The 23,603-nt window shown below is 34.6% G+C and overlaps 1 protein-coding gene across 5 annotated transcripts in view; it reads left to right on the forward strand.

Annotated features, from left to right (window-relative positions):
• Nucleotides 1-23,421, forward strand: part of LOC124428632 (tyrosine-protein kinase transmembrane receptor Ror) — a 185,921-nt gene extending 162,500 nt beyond the window's left edge. For 3 of the 5 annotated variants that reach the window (XM_046972899.1, XM_046972898.1, XM_046972900.1), the window contains 11 exons: nucleotides 200-359; nucleotides 18,767-18,860; nucleotides 19,632-19,896; nucleotides 20,001-20,125; nucleotides 20,207-20,760; nucleotides 20,835-21,071; nucleotides 21,165-21,298; nucleotides 21,373-21,589; nucleotides 21,710-22,051; nucleotides 22,147-22,415; nucleotides 22,504-23,421. In XM_046972899.1, coding sequence (XP_046828855.1) covers nucleotides 200-359; nucleotides 18,767-18,860; nucleotides 19,632-19,896; nucleotides 20,001-20,125; nucleotides 20,207-20,760; nucleotides 20,835-21,071; nucleotides 21,165-21,298; nucleotides 21,373-21,589; nucleotides 21,710-22,051; nucleotides 22,147-22,415; nucleotides 22,504-23,214 — 3,108 coding nt within the window. In that variant the 3' untranslated portion in view covers nucleotides 23,215-23,421. Of the gene's footprint in view, nucleotides 1-199; nucleotides 360-15,935; nucleotides 16,276-18,766; nucleotides 18,861-19,089; nucleotides 19,296-19,631; nucleotides 19,897-20,000; nucleotides 20,126-20,206; nucleotides 20,761-20,834; nucleotides 21,072-21,164; nucleotides 21,299-21,372; nucleotides 21,590-21,709; nucleotides 22,052-22,146; nucleotides 22,416-22,503 lie in introns of those variants that run through there. The other 2 variants (XM_046972902.1, XM_046972901.1) reach the window with 2 other exon arrangements.
• Nucleotides 23,422-23,603: the final 182 nt, after the last annotated feature.

Raw genomic sequence — 23,603 nt, forward strand, 5'->3', positions numbered from 1 at the left:
TCATTATATAGATATTAGTAATATCAATGAAATGTAATGAGGAATGAATTAAATATATACAGTATTTATTTGACTTTTATTCTTTTTCGTCCGTCCATTAAGAGTTACGGGAACGTAATAGCGTTTGGTCCGATTAAAACCGAATAATAATTAATTATTCGTTGATAACATTGTAAAAAAGAAAAACATTATTTTACAGGCACACGAACACGCAGCTAAGAACATAGCCGGTAGTCGTCTTAAGATCACTAACCTCGACGTTTCCGACGTTGGATTTTACTCGTGTCGCGTGACCAATGGTAAAGATCAGATTCAAAGCGAGGGTACCTTAAGGGTCGATTCAACACAGAAATGGCAAGGCAAGTTACAACCAAACATTTTCAATTTCTTTAGTTAACATTTCTATCGTTTCTATTCTTCAAAGAATCTTTACAAACGAACAAACGTTATTATCTTCAATATTAATTATATTAACGTGTGTGTGTGTGATCGTTTTTATTAATCATCATTTAACTTATGCGATCATTTTTTTTTTAATTAATCCATTAGCTTATATGATCATTTTAATTAATCATTTACTTATTATCATATTAATTAATCATATGCAAGTCAAATAAGCAAATAAATAATTAAGTGATCAAACAATAAATAGAAAAAAATATTTAATGACAACATCGATGGTTTGTCGATATACAATTATTAATAATCTCATTACGTCGAATTATAAAATCTTATATCATAAGAATTATTAAAAAAAAAAAAAAATAAAAAAAATAAAAGTCGTAACTTATTCCATCGATTCATTTCTCAAATCGTCACTCTTTCACGAATCTACGGATGTATATAAAATAATAATATATTTACTCTAGCCTATTTCAATCGTTCGGAGAAACGTTCTTGAATGGATAGTTCGCGTAATGAAAAATGAAACAAAAAAAATAAATAAGTAAATAAATAAATAAATAAATAAATAAAAAAGAAAAAGGAGAGAGAAAGAGAAGTGGCAGCTTCGACAAACGTTCGAACCCTTCGAACGTTGGACTAAACGTGAACGTGGAATTTCTAGAAAATTCGCGTTACCCGACATTCCCAGTGAATTCTAACAATTCACCCTCGGACGTCTGACAAGGGTTGAAGGGGTAGGTAGGTAGGTAGATAGGTAGGTAGGTAGGTAGGTAGGTAGAATGGGGGATAGAAGATGAAGAGAAGGAGGAGGGTAATACTCTCACTCTCTCTCTCTCTCTCTCTCTCTCTTTCGTGAAAAGAGAGAATCAAGACGGTTTACAAGGACTCTTCGTTTCGAGAGTCATACAGTCAGCTACCATGCTTTTGTAAAAAAGAGAGAGAGAGAGAGAGAATAAGGATGGGAGGATAGAGAGAGGAGGAGGAAGAGGAAGAGGGAGAGAATTTCCGCATTAGTGCTTCGAAGAGAAGTCTACTAACGGACGATCAAAAAAGTCGAGACCCCTTAATCGTTTCTCAGAACCTTCTTACACCTCCCCCTCTCTACATCATCACCACGACACCCCCCTGTCGATGGTTAGACTTCATAAAGTTCGTACTTAATTATTTAAAGTCGACTTCTCTTCTGACAATCTTTTATTATCTCTGTCTGTCTGTTTGTCTCTCTCTTTCTCTTTCTTTATTTTTATAAAAGTATCTATCATCTTTCTTCGTTTCATATCGATTTAATTTCATATCAATTTAATTTTTCATTTTATCAATTTAAAATTTATTCCATCGTACGTACCAAACCTATGTTACATATATATATATATATACATGTATATATGTTATAATAATAACATTAATAACATTAATAATATTATTAATAGAGTCGTATGGGATTATTATATTACGATGTGAGGGCTAAGCGTTCTAATTCTATCTTCCACCATCAAACGGCTCGCGGGTTTATTGGGCTACGTGTTGAATAATGTAATCACGGGCTAATCAACTCGCGTTTTCGTCCGAGAAATTAAATATCAAGTTAAACATAGCACTCAACTTAATATAGAGATATTATACAGTTATGTATATATATATAATCACATACATACATAAGTATATCAATGTAGAATATTAAGTTTATAAGTACAACACAAACACACGTATGTGCATGTAAATTCAACGAATTCAAAGTGTCATTAATACTTCGGACACGTGCAACGAGCCGATTGAGTTTCTTTTCGCACCTAAAAAAGAAAAAAAGAAAAGGAAAAAAAGAAAAGAAAAAAAAAAAAAAATAACCGGAGATTCACCGGAACAACCCCTCTTTTCTATCCCTAACACGACCCACTCTTTATAATTCACCACCTTGTAATCTGGGAAATCTTCTCTCTCTTTTTATCTCTCTTCATCTCTCTCTTTTTCTTTCTTTAGCAAGTAGGAAGAAAATCTTCGTTCTTCCAGACATTTCAAAGCCAGGAGAAAGTCTCTCTCTCTCTCTCTCTCTCTCTCTCTCTCTCTCTCTCTCTCTCTCATTCTGTGTTCGTCAGCTTGAAAAAGCTAAAACGACTCGAACCACTCGAACACGCGCTCACGACCGTGCAAAGAAGTTTTAATTTTGCATTGCCGAGTTTGACTTGCAGAGTGCTAATATTAAAGTTCGTCGTCTCCCCATTCGCATCTTCCTTCTCTCCTACTCGTCGTCTTTTCCTTTTTCGGCTACCCGAAGAAGACTCTTCGAAGTAACAGTCGAAAGGAGATAGAGGAAAAGAGAAAGATAGATAAAGAAAGAGAGAGAGTGAGAGAGAGAGAGACAGGTTAATATTCTTGAATCACTCTATCTCTCTTCCTGGTAGTACTCGAGGTTCCTTGAGGTTCCTCCTCGTTCACGCATTAGCCGAGGCGCCCACGCTATATTAGATTAGAATTTGTTAGACGTAGGGGAGGTAGCCTACCGCCTACAACCGACTTTAGAACGTCGCGAACTAACTTTCTCGTGAAAACGAATGTCTATCTCTCTCTTTCTCTTTCATACACACAGACACTTACACGTATACGCTTACTAACTCTCTCTCTCTCTCTCTCTATGTCTCTCTCTCTCTCTCTCTCTATGTCTCTCTCTCTCTCTCTCTCTATTTTTCTCTCTTTTTCTTTCTCTCTTCGAGATATACACACAAACACACTCACTATCTCTTACTCTCTTTCTTTCTGTAGTCTTTCTATCTTCCTCTAACAATTTTGTTTCATAGCTCGAAGGCAAATAAGGAAGACCACCTTCTCGAAAGAGTTCATTAACGTCGTTGATCGTCCTACTCCATCTAGACGCTTATAAATAGAAAGTTGAAATGATTTAACGATAAACGAGATTAATTTACGGATTTGAACGGAAAACTTAATCTCTCGTATCATCATCATCTTCTTCTCTTCCCACTTATTCCTCAATTTCTCATTTTCATTATCATCCTGATCCTCTCCTCCTTCTCCTTCTCTAAATCACCGGTCCTATCTTGATTTTGATGAATTTTCACGGAAGTATATTTTTTTTTCGTCTAGCAAATTATATGTAATTAGTTACTTTACTACTACTATTACTACTGTTGTTGTTGTTGTTGTTGCCATTTCTTTGCTGTTTTTGCTGGAGCACAAACGAAGTTTCACAATTCCTCTTATTATAAAGGTTTAGACGTGACAGATAAAATGGCTGTCGTCGTCGTCGTCGTCGTCGTCGTCGTCGTTCACGTTAAAAGGATGTCCAAAACCAGGCTTCAATCTCTTAATTCGATTATATCCTGTTGCCTTTGGCTTTTTAATGAAGAGAGGAAGAAGCGTTTCTAGAACTTGATTACCTATCTCCTCACCCCACTATCCTGTCCCACCAATTCCTCTCAACCCCGCTCTGCTGTTCTAGTAACATCCCCATCCCCACCCTTATCACCTACCCACAATCCTTGTGAATGAACAAATCTGGTGAACTCTCGACGTTGTAGATTTTTATCGTGGCATGACTTAACTCAACATTTGTTCGGTACTCTTAGGATTATAAAAAAAATAAAAAAAAAAAAGGGAAAGAAAAAAGAGAGAGAGAAAAAAAGAAAAGTAAATACATGGACGATGGGTTCATGAAGAAGGTTAAGAGCAACCCCATGCGAGTTATTATAATAAATACTGCTGACATAAGCTTGTAGTATCCTTACGTGTAACTAGAATGTTCCTATAGTATCTATATTTATGTAAACACACAAATATGCAAACGCAAACATACGCCTATGTATATATGTATGTATGTATATATGTATGTATGTACATATGTATGTATGCATGTATGTTTGTATGTATGTATGCTCATGTGTGTAGTACTCATAGAGCACGCTATGCACAGACTCCCACGAGGAATCAACACTGCGTTATCCTTTGCCATGCTGCTGTTCAATTTACGACCAAGTTAGTGCATATAAAGCGAATCATAGTAGAAGAGAAGGAGAGAGAAAGATATATACGTATATATATATATATATATATATAGACAAAGAGAGAGAGAGAGGCTCTATATAGGTAATCACGTATACATAGCAGTGCATATATGCACGAGTGCATCGTAGACTAAGTTCTCCAAGGGTTAATCCAATTCTCCGTAGTACGTTCGAACTTTGACAGAAATTTCTCTCGTTTGATTTTCTCCTTTGGTTTTTCTTTTGTTAGTTTTTTTGTTGCTTTTCTTTTCTTTTTTTTTTTCTTTCTGTATCTTCTTTTCTTGATCGATAATTAAAACATTAATTGAACGATATCGAACCTTTGAATATTCAGATATGAGAAAGTCTTGATAAAAATATTAGAAACTTGAATAATGGGATAGAATTAGTTTAGAAATCTCTGGTCTTAGTGAGAACTATTAAGGTGGCACTTTCTACGAGTAAAGTTTGCAAAGGGCGAAGTTCTAAGCGCAAGCGTATGCTAAGTACGTTTAAAGGTCGTCCTTATCTCGAATCAGACGGTCTCAGTCACGCCTATATACTTCAAGAAGGGGATTTAGAATTTTTCATTCGCATTACTACCTTTGTCTCGTTCTACAATACATAAGTATATTTACTACTTCCTTTCTATCTCTCGTATGTATATATAAAAGAAACTTTTCTCGTATGTATATATAAATGAAAATAAATCGATCGATATGATTGAAAATCTAAATTTTATTATTATTATTATTAATAAATAATTATTATCGTAGAAATAAAATCCGATTAGAAAAAGTAAACAAAGACAAAAGAGAAATACATTCTATATAAAAAACAAATTTATCGATAAAATTGCGTATCTAAATTTTACGTCAAGTATAAAAATAATTATCATTGTCGGAGTGAAGCCGTCGAAAAAAAAAATGAAAATAAAGAAAAAAACAAAAAGAAATAGAAAAAAAAAAAAAACAAAAAAAGAGAAGAGGAAAAAAGAACAAAAAAAGAAAATGAAAACAAATTAATCGAAATGCAAACGTATGTACGTTAAAAAAAAAAACGCGTTATTTCCGCGAACGAGCGAACGGGAGTGCGCTCGCGCTCACTAATTGAAGTTAGTAGGATCAACGCGATTAATTAATTCTCGTACGCGTCGTTTCTGCCTAAAGTCATCAACGAAACGACCGCGGCGAAACGTAATTACTAACACACCGGTTGAAACATCCTTTAGCCGGTTAGAACGATATAATATTATCGAACGGCATATTCGCGTTCGCCGTCAAGCCCTACCCCCTCCCCCAACCCCATCGTACATACAAACCTCTAAACCGCCAAAGATAATTTCGTGTATAATGTTTGTTACAGTCATGTTGTCCCTGTACACAATTTTACACGTGAATTCAACGTTATATATATTTATGCATGCATGTACATACATATATACATATATATTTAAATATATAATAAATTTGTAACGCCTTCTAATGAAACTAAAATATTCGTATTTCGTAAGAATCTATAAATTTTCAATTTCGTAAATTTATATGTAGGTAAAGGAAAAAGAAAAAGAAGAAGGAACGAAAGGTAAAAATGGATGAAAGAAAGAAAAAAAAAAACAAACAATGAATACGTACTTACGTATGTATGTTTGTATACAGAGTACTAAAAGAAAAAAAATAATCTCCTTCTTTCGAACATCTGTATATGTACTACAATATGTATTATGAGTGAATTTATATGTTATCTCAGAAACATTTGACCCTACGACCCTACGACGATAGGATACGCTGTATAAAAACTTTATACAGCGTATCCTATGTATCATACAAAATATATATATAATGGGGTTTATTATTTTTTTCTTTTTAATTTTTTTTTCTTTCTTTATATTTTTCTTTCGAACACACTTTATGTGTCCTATAATATATATATTAGTTATGAGTCAACTTAACCGAGACCACCATGTTTTTTTTCTCTTTCTCTCTCTATCTATCTATCTACCTATCTCTCTACCTATCTCTCTCTCTCTCTCTCTCTATATATATATATATATATATATATATATATATATATCTTTCCCTCTTCCTGTTTCTCTCTCGAGATTACGAGAAGATCGTGTTGGAGGTGAAAGCTCGCGAAGGCTTCTATGTTCTATCACTTCTGTCACGATGATATAAACTTTCCAAGCGAGATATGTAATTACACGCTCTCCAAGGAAACGCTCGTTTTCACACACGCACACATTATACGCACACATTACACGTATACGCACATTGCACCTTTAATTATGTAATTACACCCGCGTATCTTCGTCCAATGACAGTAATAGCAAGATCTCCTCTCGTTTCCTTTTCAAAGAATTGAGAGAAAATGAGAGAGAAAATGAAATATATAGATAGACAGAGAGAGAGAGAGAGAGAGAGAGAGAGAGAGAGAGAGAGAGAGAGAGATTGAATCTTTCAGAAAAGTTTCCTCGTTCTTCAAGATTCTCGGTTCAATTAAAAACTTTTCGAGAGCCGTACTACGAAATAACGTAAACTCTTCTTCGTTAACGATCTAGATAGATAATAAATCCTAACAGAGAGAATCGTTTTAAATCTTTATCGTTGGGATGAGGGGTGAGAGTTGAGTGGTGGTGATGGTGGGAGTGTGGAAGGAGGGAGAAAGGTGAGGAGAGAAGATAGGAAAGAATTTTACCTTATAATCCATTAAAACCATTGACGTAGTGTCATCCAGATCAATGATTATTGTTAGTATTATCGCTTGATATTTCTCTCTCTCTCTCTCTCTTTATTAGGACTTTCGATTCAATGGATAAATCCCTTTTTCGATTTCCATACGATAATGTCTTAATGGAAAGATTTCGTGAGACGAGAATATTCGCGTTTTAATGATCGAGTTCTCGTTAATTGTTTAATAATATCGTCGAACGAATTAATTTCGAGGAGAACTTTTTAGTTTCTTTCTTCTTCTTTTTTTTTTTTTTTTTATTCATCCTCCTATCTGCCCTCCCCCTCTATCTCGCACCCTCGCTCTCCTCTCACTCTTCTAGACTTATCAACGCCTAAGGATTTTATTCTCTGATCTACGTTATCTTCATCCCCTTCTTCTTTCTCTTTACTTTATCCTTACCATACTTCTTTCTCTTTTCTCCGACACGCTCGCACGTATATACAAAAAGAGAGAGAGAGAGAGAGAGAGATCCACAGAGCCTTTTCCACTCTCATTCCCTTAGATACCTTCTACCTGCCTCAGGCAACTCTTTCGACGATAACCTCAACGTGATTTCGTTTCCCCGCTCTAAACAGCTGACGTTTTCGCGCGAATCTCGACCACCTCTTATCTTATCTGCTTATCCGAAACTCCTACATTTTCTTTAAGGTCAAGAAAAAAAAAATAGAGAGAGAGAGAGAGAGAGAAAAAGGAAAAAAGAAGCGGGAGGATAAAAGGAAGAAGAAAGAAAAGCAAAGAAAAAACAATAAAAACACACTCTGCGAAGTTTAAAAAACAATTTTTAAAGGGAGAACAGGGAGGGATGCGAAGAGGGGAGACGAGAAAAAAATTTCAAAATTTCCTCTATCGCTCCTAACTCACATTCTCTCTTCATCTCCTTCCAACTCCAACCTTCTCCCATCAAATACTCGTTGATTTGGGGAAAAAAATATCGTAGATTCCCCGTTGAATCTTGAATTATAACTTGTTCAATGGATTTAGAAAAGACACGTGCGCGCACGTGAGAGAAGGAGAGAGAAAGGGCGATAAATAAAAAGAGAAATAGATAGATAGATAGATAAAGAGAGAAAGAAAGAGAATAGAGAGAGTAGAGAAAGAAGATCCGACATCGTCGTTCTCGTACTATTCGTCGTCTGTAAGCGATGAAGATTCATGCGAGATTACACGAAATGCGGATTGTTGGAGTCCTTTAATCCCAGCTTTTAGAGGGACCACGCTTGTTATCCTAGGATCTATGTACGAGCATACAGTATCCGTATAACACCAACGACTATACTCTCTCTCTCTCTCTCTCTTTCTCATCCATCGAGCTCTCTAGGCACTCTATCTAAGCACTCGTCTTCGCACATATGTACATAGAAGTATATATATACATATGTATATACACGTATATATAAATCGCAAGGCCATACACAAAAGTGATACGTGCCTTTGCGGTACTACTCTCAAAGACCGGAAAAAGCGTGATTCTCTTAGCGATTCTCCCTCCTGATAATACACCTCTCTCTATCTCTCTCTCTTATCTTCCTCCATTCACAACTATAAACTACATACACGTGCTTTTTATAACACACGTACAACCTACGTTCTCTATATATCGTATCCCGTGTATCTATGTAAACCATATAATCGTTGAAGATAAATAAAGAAATTTTAAATATTATAGATAATCGTAATGAATTTTTGGATATTTGAATTTAAATAAAATAAAATAAAATCAAAAATTGTAAAATCTATATTAAACGTATCTTTAATGCCATAGATCAAACGTAGACATGTATGTATGTACAAATTTAAAAGAATCCAAACGATTGTCGATTAAATTTGACGTTTACGTTCATCGAAATATCGATTTTGATCGGACATATTGATGTTGTCCTATCTCGAATAGACAGGAAAGAGAGAAGAGAGAGAGAGAGAGAGAAAGAGAGGGATACGTCATCCTTTACAGCTTGTCCATCGTGGTCCATTAGAACAGAAACTCTTCAAAGAGAGATAGAGAGAAAGAGAGAGATAAAAAGAGAGAAAGAGAGACAGAGACGAGTATACAAGTGTATACATATATATACACATAACATAAAACGAGAGATAAAGACAGAAAGAGAGAGAGAGAGAGAGAGAGAGAGAGAGAGAGAGAGAACGGATACGGTGCGATCGCAAAACCAACGGAAAGAGGTGGGGATAGCCATAGGTCCGGTGGTTTTCGAAAGTGGGAAAACGGATAAATTGGGAATGGCGTGGTTGAGTTGGGTTGGGTTGAGTTGAGTTAGGTTGGGTTGGGTTCGTTGGTTGGTTGGTTGGTTGGTTGGTAGGTAGTACGGCCTCTCGGCATCGACATTTCGGGATAATCCCAGGGCCACGCAACGGCCCGTGGAAACGCTCACGCATCCATGGACGATAGTAAATCGTTCGACTGTGTAAACTATGCAACCGAGCACCAGTCATGTATTTATTAAACATGGCCACTACCTCTCTCTCACCGACAAACCTTCTACCGGACATCGCTTACACTCATCCTCTTTTCGTTGCCCGGGGACCATCTCACCCCTTACCCCTACTTCTCTCTCTCTCTCTCTCTCTCTCTCTCTCTCTCTCTCTCTCTCTCCCTCTTTGTCTCTCCTTTTTTACTCTTTCTGTATTAAGCTAGTGCCTTCTAACCATGGATGTATGTACTTATTATACTTCCCATAGAGCCGTATGTATTTATATATATTCTCTTTTTATACATATATTATCTATATCGTATCTATACCATATATATGTTTGTATGTATATATGGAGATTTTTATCAACTCTCACGCGATTTGTTAGTTAAATAACACCTTTATCTTCATTGATTAAATGTTTCAACGTTCTCATTTCCTCCTCTTCATTTGATAAGTATTTATTTGATTATGTATATATATATATATATATATATATATATATATATATATGTGTGTTTGTGCGTGTATGTGTATTGATAGAATATCCATTTATCATGTTCATCACGGGTAAATCGATTTTATCTCTATATACGTTATTCTAATTAGACGGCATATCCTATTCTTTAATGCAAAACGTCAATTAAATTAAATAAAGACACTTTAAACATATCGAGTTACTAATAACGCGTTCACGTCATTGTCTCGTTAATTAGCCACAACGCGTCAGTAATCCGATATAACGCTATATATATATATATATATATATATATATATATATCTTCTCGTATCGATCACGATCACAGTCATGATCATGATAACGATAAGGAACGTCGATTAGACCGAAGTGTTATAATCAACCTCCTTCTTCCTCCCCATCAACCATCTCCCAAATCCACGACCACTCCCACTTTAATAAATTAAATTTCTCAAGAAAGTAATGTTAAGCTTTAACACCATCTCCTTTCCTCTCTTCCTCTTCTCCTTCTCCTTTCAGGAAAAATCTACTTACGCAATACCACCCTCCACCCCCAATTTGTGTTATTATTCTCAATAATTGCCATTGATTTGTCGTCATTCTTGTCAAGGGAGAACGCTACTTAACGTTTACGTAAAATCAAGCTACAAAGCGATTTAAATCCTTTATCACGTAACTTAATCTATTACACGTCGCAGTACGCTAACGCTAGCGATTTCTCGTTGAATTTTCGCGATAATTTTCTGTCCGTAAAAGAGAGAGATAGAGAGAGAGAGAGAGAGAAAATACACAAGCTTGCTTTGTGCACGTATATTTGGACAGGGAAAATTTGTACGGTACATACATAATCGAATTTTATGCCTCGGACAACTTTTTGCATACGTCATTAAGCACGAACGTTAAAATAAAGAAACAAATGTTAATCACTATCGTACAGATCACCATAGAATGACTTTTACAATCACCATCGGACGTGGTTACGACGTACGTAAATTAAATGACACGCTGATATATTACTTCGAAAGAAAAAATATATAGAGGGTGATTTAAAAAAAAAAAAAAGAAAAAAAAAGAAAAAAAAAGAAAGAAACAAAATAAGCGGATCCAATGTTTCATGGGCTTATATTTTTTTTTTGTTACTTACCCGAGATGAGTGTAAAAAATATCTAATTAACGTGGAGTGTTGTAATAATCAACCAATAATATATATGTATAATATTAAAATAAAGTATGAAAATAAAATATAAAAATAAAATGTAAAATCTTATCGGATATCGCGTAATGCGATATCAATGGATCGATAAATTCAAATCGAGTCACAATTAATTGGTGACCGCAAAATCGTCGAAATTCCGTGTTATCGAATTTCGTGCCGAAAGATCTCTCTTCTCACTCCACTCCACTCATCGTTGGAATAAGGTTTCCACCATATATATATATATATAAATTGAATATCCAAAAACTCCAATTGGCCAACATGGATTTAATCATTTTAATTTTACAGTATATATCAAATTGGTCAATAAACAATCTATACATTTTTTCTTTTCTTTTTTTTTTCTTTCTTTCTTTTTCTATTTCTTTTTTATTTTTTCAGATCGCAAAAAAAATTCCTAGACTCGTTTTACGTTGGAAAATGGAAGATAAAGGGGGAATAGGAGAAAGTGAAGGGGAAAAAGAAGAAAAAAAGAGAGAGAGAGAGAGAGAGAGAGAAGGAAAAGAAATTAGCCTAAATAGTGGTCTCGTAAAAGACTAATCGATTTCTCTCAAATCGTCCAATTATTAGATTCTTGACTCAGCCGGTATCAAAAAAGAAGGAAAAAAAAAAAAAGAAAAGAAGGAAAAAAGAAGAAAAAGAAGACTCCGTACATTAATTTACTTATTGGCCGACCCTTCTACTTTTTCTTTTTATTCTTTATGACGTCAGAACCAGCAGACGTCGACGTAATATATAAAATTTTCTCGACAATCAACGTATTAAAAAGGAGCAAGCCTTTCAGGGAACGATTTAATTAGCATAAATTTTGCATAAAACGGTTAGAACGATAGAAGAATAAAAATTTTTTTTTTCCAAGTACTCTTAACCAAGGAAAATCTAGTAGTTTGCGAGTTAGTTCTCTCGCTCTCTCTAATCGTTCTTTCAACGACGAAAAATACGCTTGGCGAGTGTAATAACAATAAAAAGGAGGATATCTTCGCGGTGGGTAGAGAATCGGATTAGCCGTAGTTGGATGCTACGATATCGGGAGAGAGAGGGAGAGAGAAAGGAGAGACAACGTGAGAATTATCTTAAAATTTCGGCGTACCGTGCATTTTTCAAGGAGCTCGTTTGGCTCTCTGGTTGGAGACTTGAAACCGTTAGAGAATGAGAAAAAGAGGAGGACCGCTTTCTAATGGCCAGTCTGACAGGGATGCGAGCCGTGAAAAATAATCCTGGGCGCATATTAAGGTGGATTATGGTTTAAATTCGCGTTTCGTCCGCAAGACTGAGTGAGAAAGAAAGAAAAAAAGAATAAAAAAGAGAAAAAGTTTTTCTTTTCTTTAATATTATTCTACGGTCACCTTTACCGAGGTCTAATCTCCATTAGGAGAATTACATAAAATTATAATAATACCAAAAGACACACCCATTACCCATTTTAGTTTTCTTTATAACGCCATAAACGTACAGTCAAATTATTTCCAATTTCATTGAAATAACATTAATTAAATTTTATACGTATTATTACGTGGCATATATCTCATCGTGACTTTATTATTTATCAATCGTTCGATTTTTATATTTAAAAATAAATGTATCGTATCTAACATATATATTTATATATAATGTAACGTTTGATTATGTACGTAAATCCTATTGTTCGATAGTTGGATTAAAGGTTGAAGTTGACAGAGAAGTAACATCATGCACTGATACAGATACACACGTGTACACACACACACACACATACGTATTATACATGGTCTAGACAAAGTTCTAAGCGTGGGGCTATCTCTTGGTAGCCTCTTCTTCATCTCTCTTGGCTTCACTTCGTTCTCTGGCTCGTCCAGCGGGAGGCAAATCACGTACACGGTCCGTCTCTCTCTCTCTCTCTCTCTCTCACTCTCACTCTCTCTACGTGGGGGAGGGCACACTACTGAATTGAATTTCGGACAACACTTACCAGGCCGAGTTCATGAATAATGCATTTAGCCGTACTGCGACCGGTGCTGTCGTTCACGGAAAAGTGTTGACCCCTTTGACCAAGATAGATGGGACATCCGTTGATTATCAAAGACAAATCTTCTCTCTCTTTCTCTCCCTTTCTCTCTCTTACTCTCTCTTTCTATCTATCTATATCTATCTATCTATCTATCTATCTATCTATCTATCTATCTCTTTCTCTTTCACTGTCACTTTCTTGCTACTGACTGCCCTCTTTCTCTCTCTCTCTATACATATATATATATATATATATTTCTCTTTAAAAGGACGACTCGTAACGTATGCACGAGACAGAGGCATTTCAGGGTGGCATGTTCCCCTTGCAACCATTTCTCCGGTAATTTGCCATAGATAGATAGAGAGAGAGAGAGAGAGAGAGAGAGAGAAAGAGAGAACAGGAGAAGATGGCTTCGAACACGATTACGATCTCACAAAATCGCATGGATTTACATTCGAGATAATTTCGTATGGATATATATATATATATTTCGAGATTCGAAAGTGAAGTTTTGAATGAAAAGTTTTGAATGAAAAGTTTCTCTAACTTATTAAAGAATTGATTAATATACAAATTTAATATTGAAATTTAATTCTAATGTAAAAGAGTTCACATTTAAGGAATATTATTCTAATAATATTATTATATGGATATATTCTATATATCTTTTCTTTTCTTTTTTTTTTCTTTCTTTCTTTCTTTCTCGCACGTTGACTCACGTAATGGTGGAAAACCACGCTATACGAGCTGTAATACATAAGGCGGAATACAGTTGCGTTACATTTCATTGGACGACATTAGGCTAGATTACATTACCTCTTCTTGTAATGTCACAACTAAGTGTTAGGGGCTTCTTAAGTTTAATGGCTTATTTTATCATCCTACCTACTTAAACGCTTATCTACCTTTTCTAAGAACCTGCTGGGCTTTTCGCATTTTTATATTGCTCTCTTGTAATGGTGGATATATACACACACACAGACACAGAGAGAGAAAGAGAGAGAGAGAGAGACACAAAGACGGAGCATACACACAAAGATACATTATTACGAAGCTTCGTCGTTTTTATCGTTTCTATTACTCAAAGCTAAAACGTTCTCATATATACTTGTATATATATATATATATATATTTTTTTGTTGTTGTTGTCATCTTTTTCATCCCGACGTAAAGTCGTTGACCATTCGTGTCATATATTGAGCTCGTTATTACGTTGAAGAAAATATTTCGCTGACGTTCCTAAAGAAAGTACAATAAGTTTTCTTGAAGATTGGACACATTGGGTGACTTTGAAGGATTATATGTATCAAAAGAGAAAGATAGGGATGAAAATTATTAATATTAAAAATGGATAAGTAATCGTAAAAGGAATCGTTTTATTAATAATTCTGCAAGAATAAATTACATTAACGAGCGATTAGAGATATACTAATGTGATCGATTGAGCGAGAGAGAGAGAGAAAGAAAGAGAAACAGAGAGAAAGGAAGAAAGAGAAAGAGAGAGAAAGAAAAAGTGTGGGTAGAAAGAGAGTACAACTCGAGCATAGAAAAAAGTGGAGGTTGGTAGAGGTAACGGAGGGGGAGGTTATTAATGACTACGACTTTGCTTATCTTTTCCACTTCCTGTTTGCGATACATAATGCCGTGGATCGACTACGTGGTGTGTCGTTCGCACGAGGCGACGTGCGACGTAACGATGCCAGGATGCATCTCGTATCTCGTTCGACCACAAATACACAGACATAGACACTAACACAGTTACAGAGAAAGAAAGAAACACTTGTATAGCTGGGTGGTACTTACGTGTGCCCTGAAAATTTATCATCGGAAATGAACGAAGGAGCAACGAAAGAGAGAAAATTTCGCCGTTCTTCGTATAGACGAGAAAGGAGAGGGAGGAGAGAGAGAGAAAGAGAAAGAGGAACACAACAAAATTTACTACGGGGAGATTAAAAAAAGAAATAAATAAAAATAAAATAAAAGAGATTGAGAGAGAGAGAGAGAAAAGGAGAGAGGAGAGAGAGAGAAAAGATCTTTTTCGAGAATCGTTGCTAAAAAAGTAACAATAAATGTTATCTAAAAAAATACATATAAATATATATATATATGTATATATAAATAAATAAACAAAATCGTTCTATCGTAAATACGTAATATATATTATAATATACTTTTATAATATAATTTTATATACATATATATGTGAAAAAAAAAAAAGCAGAATCTATCGTAAATACATAATTAACATCGAAGATTTTAATTTTCTTTAGCATATCGTTTTACACTTTACATTGAATTTTTTTATTTTGTTCTTTTTTTTTTCTTTTTAGATTAAACTTTGTTCATTCGATCCGAACCATCTTCTATTTTCGGGAACGTATACCGAACTGTGTATATTCCGTGAAATATTATAAATGACTGTCAATAAATGAAAAATTAATGAGAAATTGAAATATAATATTATTTTGCGTTACGTTTCCCATGCGTTACGTTTCTCGTTTGACAATTTTGCAATTGCAATTTCAAAATTAACATTTGCATTCGTTATTTTTATTTATTCAATCCTTATTATTTATCCGTATAATTTATTCGTATTTATCTGTATGAGCTTATAAAACAAATAAGATAATATCGATTAAAAAGTTTATCAATATTATTGAATGGTGTCAATTAAAATCGATATGGAAAAAATTTGTGCAAAAAACGACTGTATTAATTTTATTAATATTACCTTTTTATTTATTAATTATTATTATTCTTTTTTCCTTTATTTATTATTAGTACTCTATTTACTAGTGACGGTGTGCATTGGAGTAACAAACGTATGCGTTACGTATGTAGATTTTATAAGGGGGTCGATATATAATACATACATATATACATATATATATATATATGTACATATATATTTCTCTCTCTCTCTCTCTCTCCCTCTGTCTGAAGCCCTCGAACATTCGATGTAAGCAGGGATTGAGACGAATTCAGCGAGGCGTGACAAAGTGCCCCTTCGATCAACCGATCGTGAGATATCGCGAGACAAGGTACGTTACGAGAGGGAGATCCGATCTCTCATTCCCTATCTCTCTCTCTCTCTCTACTACTACTACTACTACTACTACTACTATTACTACCACTACTCGCATGGATGCCCTCTCCTTCCACCCACGCTCTTCCATTCGCATACATACATATATACATATTATTTAGGTATAAGCCATCCGGTGAACGGTGCACACGATCGAACGAGATCTGCTCGATCTCTCGTTTTTCTTCTTTCCTTCCTTCCTTCCTTCCTTCCTTCCTTTCTCTTTTTTTTTTCCTTTTTTCGGTGAAAGAGTTAGAGACGGAAAAAAGAAAAAGCAAAGAAAAACAAAAATTGGGTAAACCAAAAGGTGAACAACAGATTTTACGGATTTCTCTCTCTCTCTCTATATCTTTCTTTCTCTCTATCTCTATCTCTATCTCTATCTCGTTTAATAGAATTTCATTTTCTATTTCGATTTTCCAGGATTTTCATTGCTCCTATATTCTTTTCGTTCTTTTCCTTTCTTCCATCTACGACAATACTCCCTCGTCCTCGTGCACGACTTTCTCCTACTTTTATTCGATTATGGTTGGGGAAGGAGAGAGATGAGTAGACTGTGGTCTACGGAGAGTGAGTGGGATTGTCAATGGGTACGAAAAAAATTGAGTAAACTGTGAGGGTTCATTGGTCGGTTGGTTGGTGGTGATGTTGGCACGTTACGCCATTTTTACGTCATGCCTTTCAACGTTAATACTGAGTGACGTTTGAAACGATTCTACGATACTCTTATAGACTTTTGATATGTAGTTGGATACAAAACTGATCGAAGAGGGCGAAAGGGGAATGGCTGGTATGGAAGCGATGACAGGGATAGAGAGCTATGGGCAAGGAGGTCCAATCATTTTCAATGGGTATCATAATAGACGAATTTTCGTACAAGAAGGAACGACATCAAACGACTTCCTTAGCCCTCTTCCTCTCTCTCTCTCTCTCTCTCTCTTTCTCTTTCTCTTTCTCTCTCTATTCGATCCCTTTTTAAAGTTTCATCGAAAAGAGAAAGCAATTTTGTACGGTAATCGTTTGGGTTTATATTATAGTGGAATTGGTTTTTAGGGAGAGACACCCTATATGTATTTACATAATATATATGTATGTATGTATGTACGTGTATATTTGTCCTTAGTACAAGTTCTACGTTACTCAATATTTCTTTCTCGTTCTAATTTTCCTTCTATCTTCCTTCTATCCTTCTATCTTTGTTCTCTTTCTCACGCAAAATCAGAAAATATCTTATCCTTAAATAACACTGTAGTATCACAAAAGCAAATAATATCAGAAATCTGAATCTACCCTCGAACGAACCATCACCAAATCCCTAGATGGGGAAAAAAGAAAAGGCGATGAGAAGAGTGAGGGGGGTGGGTTACGGGTGGGTGGCAAGTTTGAAGGGAGCAACTATTTCTTCTGTACCGTTATACGACGCCTACGATGGTGAATCATGTTACCTAAGAGTAAATAACTGAAAGCGCGTGCCTTAGTGAAACTTTTGTAGACTAAGCAAAGTACGTAAATAACTTAACATGTTTTTGAAAGTAAACCTTTCGAGCAAGTAGATCTCTCTCTCTCTTTCTTTCTTTTTCTCTTTGGTATGTGCGAAAGAATAAAAAAAAAAAGAAAAAAAAAGAAAAAAGAAAAAGAAAGAGCAAGGAAAAAGAAATGTGTAATGATGTATGAAACAGCAAGAAAAAAAAAAAGGAAAAGAGAGAGTGACTTTCATTATGCTTAAAAACTATGGATGTATAAAAAGGACATTACATTAGGACATTATCAGTTTCATGGTCGATGTCGAATATTCATATATTTGTTTTCTTTTTCTTTTTTCCTCTTTTGTTTTATTTTATACGAAGACGATGATGATATTCGTCTTATAACTTATAACTTATAACAAAAGTAACGGTAACTATATATAAAAAGTAAGAGCTAGGAAAAAAGAGAGAGGACGAGCAAAGTATATCGTGGTAAGATGATATTACACTTAAATTGAGTCCTGGAAGATGATACGAAACATCGTGCTTTGAAGTTTTCGCCTTCATCTTGCTTCTACCCATCATAAATGTACTTCCCTTATCATCATCCCCTTTTCTTTTTGACGGCCAGCCAGTAAATGAGTATTCCGAACTACTTTCATATATATATATATATATATATATATATATATATATATATATCGTTTTATCGTGAAATATTGAATGGTAAATTTGAATGAAACAAGTTTAGAAATCTTTTGGTAATCGTATAATATGTATATATACATAATTAATAAACGTGCCGTGCGTGTTACGTAAAAAAAGAAGGAAGATAAATCTTTATGCTCTCTCTCTCTCTCTCTCTTTCACTCTCATTCGTTTCCTTTATTGTTTACTATGTTAAAATAAAAAAGAAAACAAAGTTATATCAATTTTAAAAATTTTAACCTAAAAAATAAAGAAAAAACTTACCTTTTTCAGCTCCAGTTAGCCCCATTGTACATTCAGATAACCCAACATTGGACACCGACGAATTTTCATCCGGTTTACCCGCTGGATCTAGTTTTATCGATGGGTAATTATCACTTCTTTTTTTTCAGTATTATTATTATTATTATTATTTCTTTTTTCATTATTTACAACACCATATCCACTCGAAAAAAGGAAGCACGATAATAAGTCGTCCGTGTCTTTTGAAATTCTCGAATTGACTGTTTAAAAAAAAAAAAAAAAACGAAACAAAAGAATGAAGAAAAATAATTGCGCATGCGCATTTCGAAACGCGCGATAACCCTTCTATCAATGCAGAGAACACGCCGAATTCTAGTTTGCCGATGGCTTCCGCGGGTGTGGTGTTAAATAATATATACACTTGATATATTATTAATGTTTTGATAATTAAATTTACAATAATGAAGCTACTATTGTACCTAGCATTGTTAGAAAATATTTGTATTTTTGTACGAGGGTTATATATCGCCAAAAATCTTACCAACTTTTCGGAAAGAAGGTGACGCTTACGTTCTTTGTTATCGTTTATTATTTATGTATTGCTATATGAGGTTATGTGAACATTGTATGTTAAACGTCACTTACTTTTCTTAATAATAAATTCATAAAAAACAAGGTCCTTATATTCTTCTTATTTTTCTCGTACAATATCCTCCTTTTTCTTTTTCTCTCTTTCTTTCTCTCTCTCTTTCTTTCTCTCACACACACACTTCAAACAAGTATACATATTTTCATTCTGAAATTGAAAGTAGAGGTTAAGTCTCATGCCTTTGTTTATATTTTGTAAGGGGAATCAGTTTGAGATAAATTCATGAATGATTGTCTTTGATTTTAGGATGGATAATACAAACAGACTGGATATCTCAGGGATTGGTATGTCAACACCACACATCTCTCATTTGGCACCCACAAATTCTTTAAATATATTATCGCCCAGTCCACAACCGACTAGTTCCCAGTCTAGCACCGTGGATTTTAGTACATTCAGTGGCCTTAAAAACGTCAATATGCAAGTACCATCAGGTATGGTAAATTTTGCTGGATTTCCAGGTATCAATGCAATACCTGGGAAGAAAGACAATCATGAAGGAACTTGTGAGGTAAATATTTATCATGTAGTAACAAATGTTAATAAAGTAAGGATACTATCTTATATGTTTTCTTTTATCTTCTTTTTTCTTTTCTTTTTTTTTTTTTTTTACAGATCTACGTGGGTAAAACCTGTGCACAATTTGTTGGAAATCAGACCGTTTACATTTTGTATCCAATGACTCAAAAATTGCTCGAAGACAAATTGATCCAAGCTTTTGGTGTTATAAACTTTTCAAAGTAAGCATATTATTTATTAGAACTACTTCATTGGAAAGTAGTATAATGATACAATTTGACATTTATGTTTTGTGATGACAGTGATTTATCCTCCAATTGTGAAAGCTACGCCAAACCATCTTTATGTTATTCAACATTTCCTATTTGTCGAAACCCACCAAATAATCCAAAACCAAAGAATAGTGAATTCTCAGAATTCAGTAGTAAACTGTTTAATCGTCTTCAGTCTAATCAAGATGAACATTTGGAGGATGGTGATGGAGAGGATATGTTAGATGATTATACAAGAACGCATGGACTTCCTAGAAAAAGAAGTCCTACGTTAGGTCCTGGTTTTGAGTTCAATCCAAGCAAAGAGAGAAAAGGAAGCAATCAGAAAATAATCAATCAAAGTTACGGAGACAGTCGTTCGTCGAATAAAAATGAAATGAATCGAAAATTACGACGAATATGTCGGGAGGAATGTGAACTGTTGGAAAATGAATTATGTAGGACAGAATATGCGATTGCAAAGAGACATCCATTAATTGGACAAGTGCCTTTACTCGAATGCTCTGATTTACCACTTAAAGGCAGTCCAGAAGCTCAAGATTGTTTAAGCGTTGGTATATCTACAAAAAATAATGTACAAGAAAGTTAGTATTGTTAATTTAATATTACTTTCTATACATAGAAATGAATACACATTGTTATGTATATTAACTTACAGACGATTACTGTTTTTGGGGCAATGGAGAGTCTTATCGTGGTACAGTGAAAACAAGCATTAGTGGTAGGCCTTGCTTGAAATGGTCTCATCTAATAATGCTTCACATTTCTAATTATCCCGAATTAGCTGGGCGACACTCATATTGTAGAAATCCGGCTGGTCAAGAAATACAGCCTTGGTGTTTTGTTGATGCTAATAATAGGACGCAAAAAGAATTTTGTCATATACCTAAATGTGGTAAGTTGTTGTACAATCTGTTTATGTACGTATATGTCTATTACACAATTAATTATTTTAATTATAAGTATTAATTTTAATTTTATCTTACAGTTGAAAATTTGTGGATTTATGCGGTTGTTGGTTTTGTACTAATGGGAGGGTTTGTTACTATAATAATTTGTTATTGCTGTTGCTACAGAAGTAGAAAGTCCAGAAGACAAATGAATCACTTACCCTCAAATAAAGTTAGTAATAAGAATATATTACAATGGAGAATCTCCAAGATTTTCTTTATCCTATGATACATTTCATATTTTAGATGTTGACTGGAATACAATGCGACAAAAACATATACGATGGAAGACGCAGTACTACACAACCTATGGAAATGAGTTCTCTTTTAGCTGGACCAGGCAACACGACTCCAGGTACAGGGACATTAAGTAGTGGTAGTAGTAGAACCTCGAATAACAGAGTACCTCAATTTACCACAAATAATGTGGTATTATTGCAAGAACTTGGAGAGGGTGCTTTTGGTAAGTAAATCAAAATTTGTAAATATATTGATTTGTGATACGCTTTCTTATTTATTATGTATGAAATAATTTCTTCTCTTTTTTCTTTTCTTTTTCTTTTTATCTATACACTTTTAACAGGAAAAGTATATAAAGGTGAACTGCAGACTGGCAATAAATGTGAACCACCTATATATGTTGCCGTAAAGACATTAAAAGAGAATGCAAGTCCAAAAACACAGAGTGATTTTAAAAGAGAAGTCGATCTAATGACCGACCTTCGACATCCAAATATAATCTGTTTGTTAGGTGTTATATTGAAAGGTGAACCAATGTGTATGCTGTTCGAATATATGACACAGGGGGATTTGCACGAATTTTTAATCTGTCATTCGCCAAGATCGGACGTTCCATTGAACAATGTAACTGGAAAGATATTGGAGCAACCAGAATTTCTTCATATCGCATTGCAAATAGCATCCGGTTGGTTTCAAATTAATTTCAATCCATGGAATCCAAATACCCAATCGATTGATATACACTTGATAATTATCATTAATCGAACTTTACTTATATAGGCATGGAATATTTGGCGAGCCATCACTATGTCCATCGTGATTTAGCTGCTAGAAATTGTCTAGTAGGAGACAATCTCACCGTGAAAATTTCCGATTTCGGATTGTCACGTGATATTTATAGCAGTGACTATTACAGAGTTCAATCTAAAAGCTTATTGCCAGTACGATGGATGCCACCGGAATCGATTTTGTATGGTAAATTTACAACGGAATCGGACGTTTGGAGTTTCGGCGTTGTACTATGGGAAATTTATAGTTACGGTTTGCAGGTTAGAAAACGCACAGTTCATTAACCATTCGTTTTAATAATCTTTAACAACAATGAAATTCTTTTCAATCGTTACCATTTATTAACAGCCATATTACGGATATAACAATCAAGAGGTAATCGACATGATACGTTCTCGTCAATTATTACCATGCCCAGAGGATTGTCCAACGATGATATATAGTTTGATGATAGAATGTTGGCACGAGGTAGCCAATCGAAGGCCACAATTTCCAGAGATTCATCATCGTCTACACAATTGGTATATGAATCAAACTTATTTGAGCGACTTTTGCAATGAATCGATTACGAGTTATTCGGGGAGCAGTCACAAGAGTACCAATAAGACAAATTCAACGCAACTCTCGGCTCCTATATACAAAGCCGCTGATCAAAAGGAACAATTGTTTAAGACCAATATGGATTCATTGGTATGCAATTTAAATGATCACAATAATGCATTGAAGTTGCACCAACAACAAAACTTTTCAAATCCGGAATCCGTCGTCGAGCAAAGAACTGCTTCTATTTTTAACGATCACAGTAATACACCTAACAAGACTGTTAATTATCAATCGCAAACTAATAATGTTAATTTAAACGATTACGATGATAACAAACAGTGTTGCTCGCCGAAATTGAGCGGTGCGAAAAAAGTTTTACCATCAGTTCCTCAACCGATAATAGGTAAAACGACAAACGCGTCGAATGGCACGAGACCAATGCAAAATGGTGCGCAATTAGTCGTCAGGTTACCAGATCCGAGTAAACTAACTACCGAAACCAGGGTATCTAAGTGAAAGAGGAAAGAAGAGAAAACATAAACAAACAAAATCGATTATCCTAAAGGACATTACGAAAGGAAACATTTATTATTCTAACGCATTTAAGCGTTTTCACGATTGTTGTGAAATCGCGTTTCGAAATAAGTCCACGTTTTATCGTAATATATATGTATATATATATATATATACATATATATATATATATATATATATACATACATACGTGATCTTTTTATGAATTATATTTACTTAGCTCGGATAGGATGACTCGTTCTTTTTTTTATCGTCATCTTTTTTCTACGAATGAAATAAAAACGTTTTTTATACGCGTTTAAGCCCCCATACGCTCTCCCTTTCCCCCATCCAGTAACTCTATTCAGAAGAAATATTTCATATTAAGTTAC

This window comes from Vespa crabro, chromosome 13 (genome assembly GCF_910589235.1).
Source record: "Vespa crabro chromosome 13, iyVesCrab1.2, whole genome shotgun sequence".
In the NCBI taxonomy this organism is placed as follows: domain Eukaryota; kingdom Metazoa; phylum Arthropoda; class Insecta; order Hymenoptera; family Vespidae; genus Vespa; species Vespa crabro.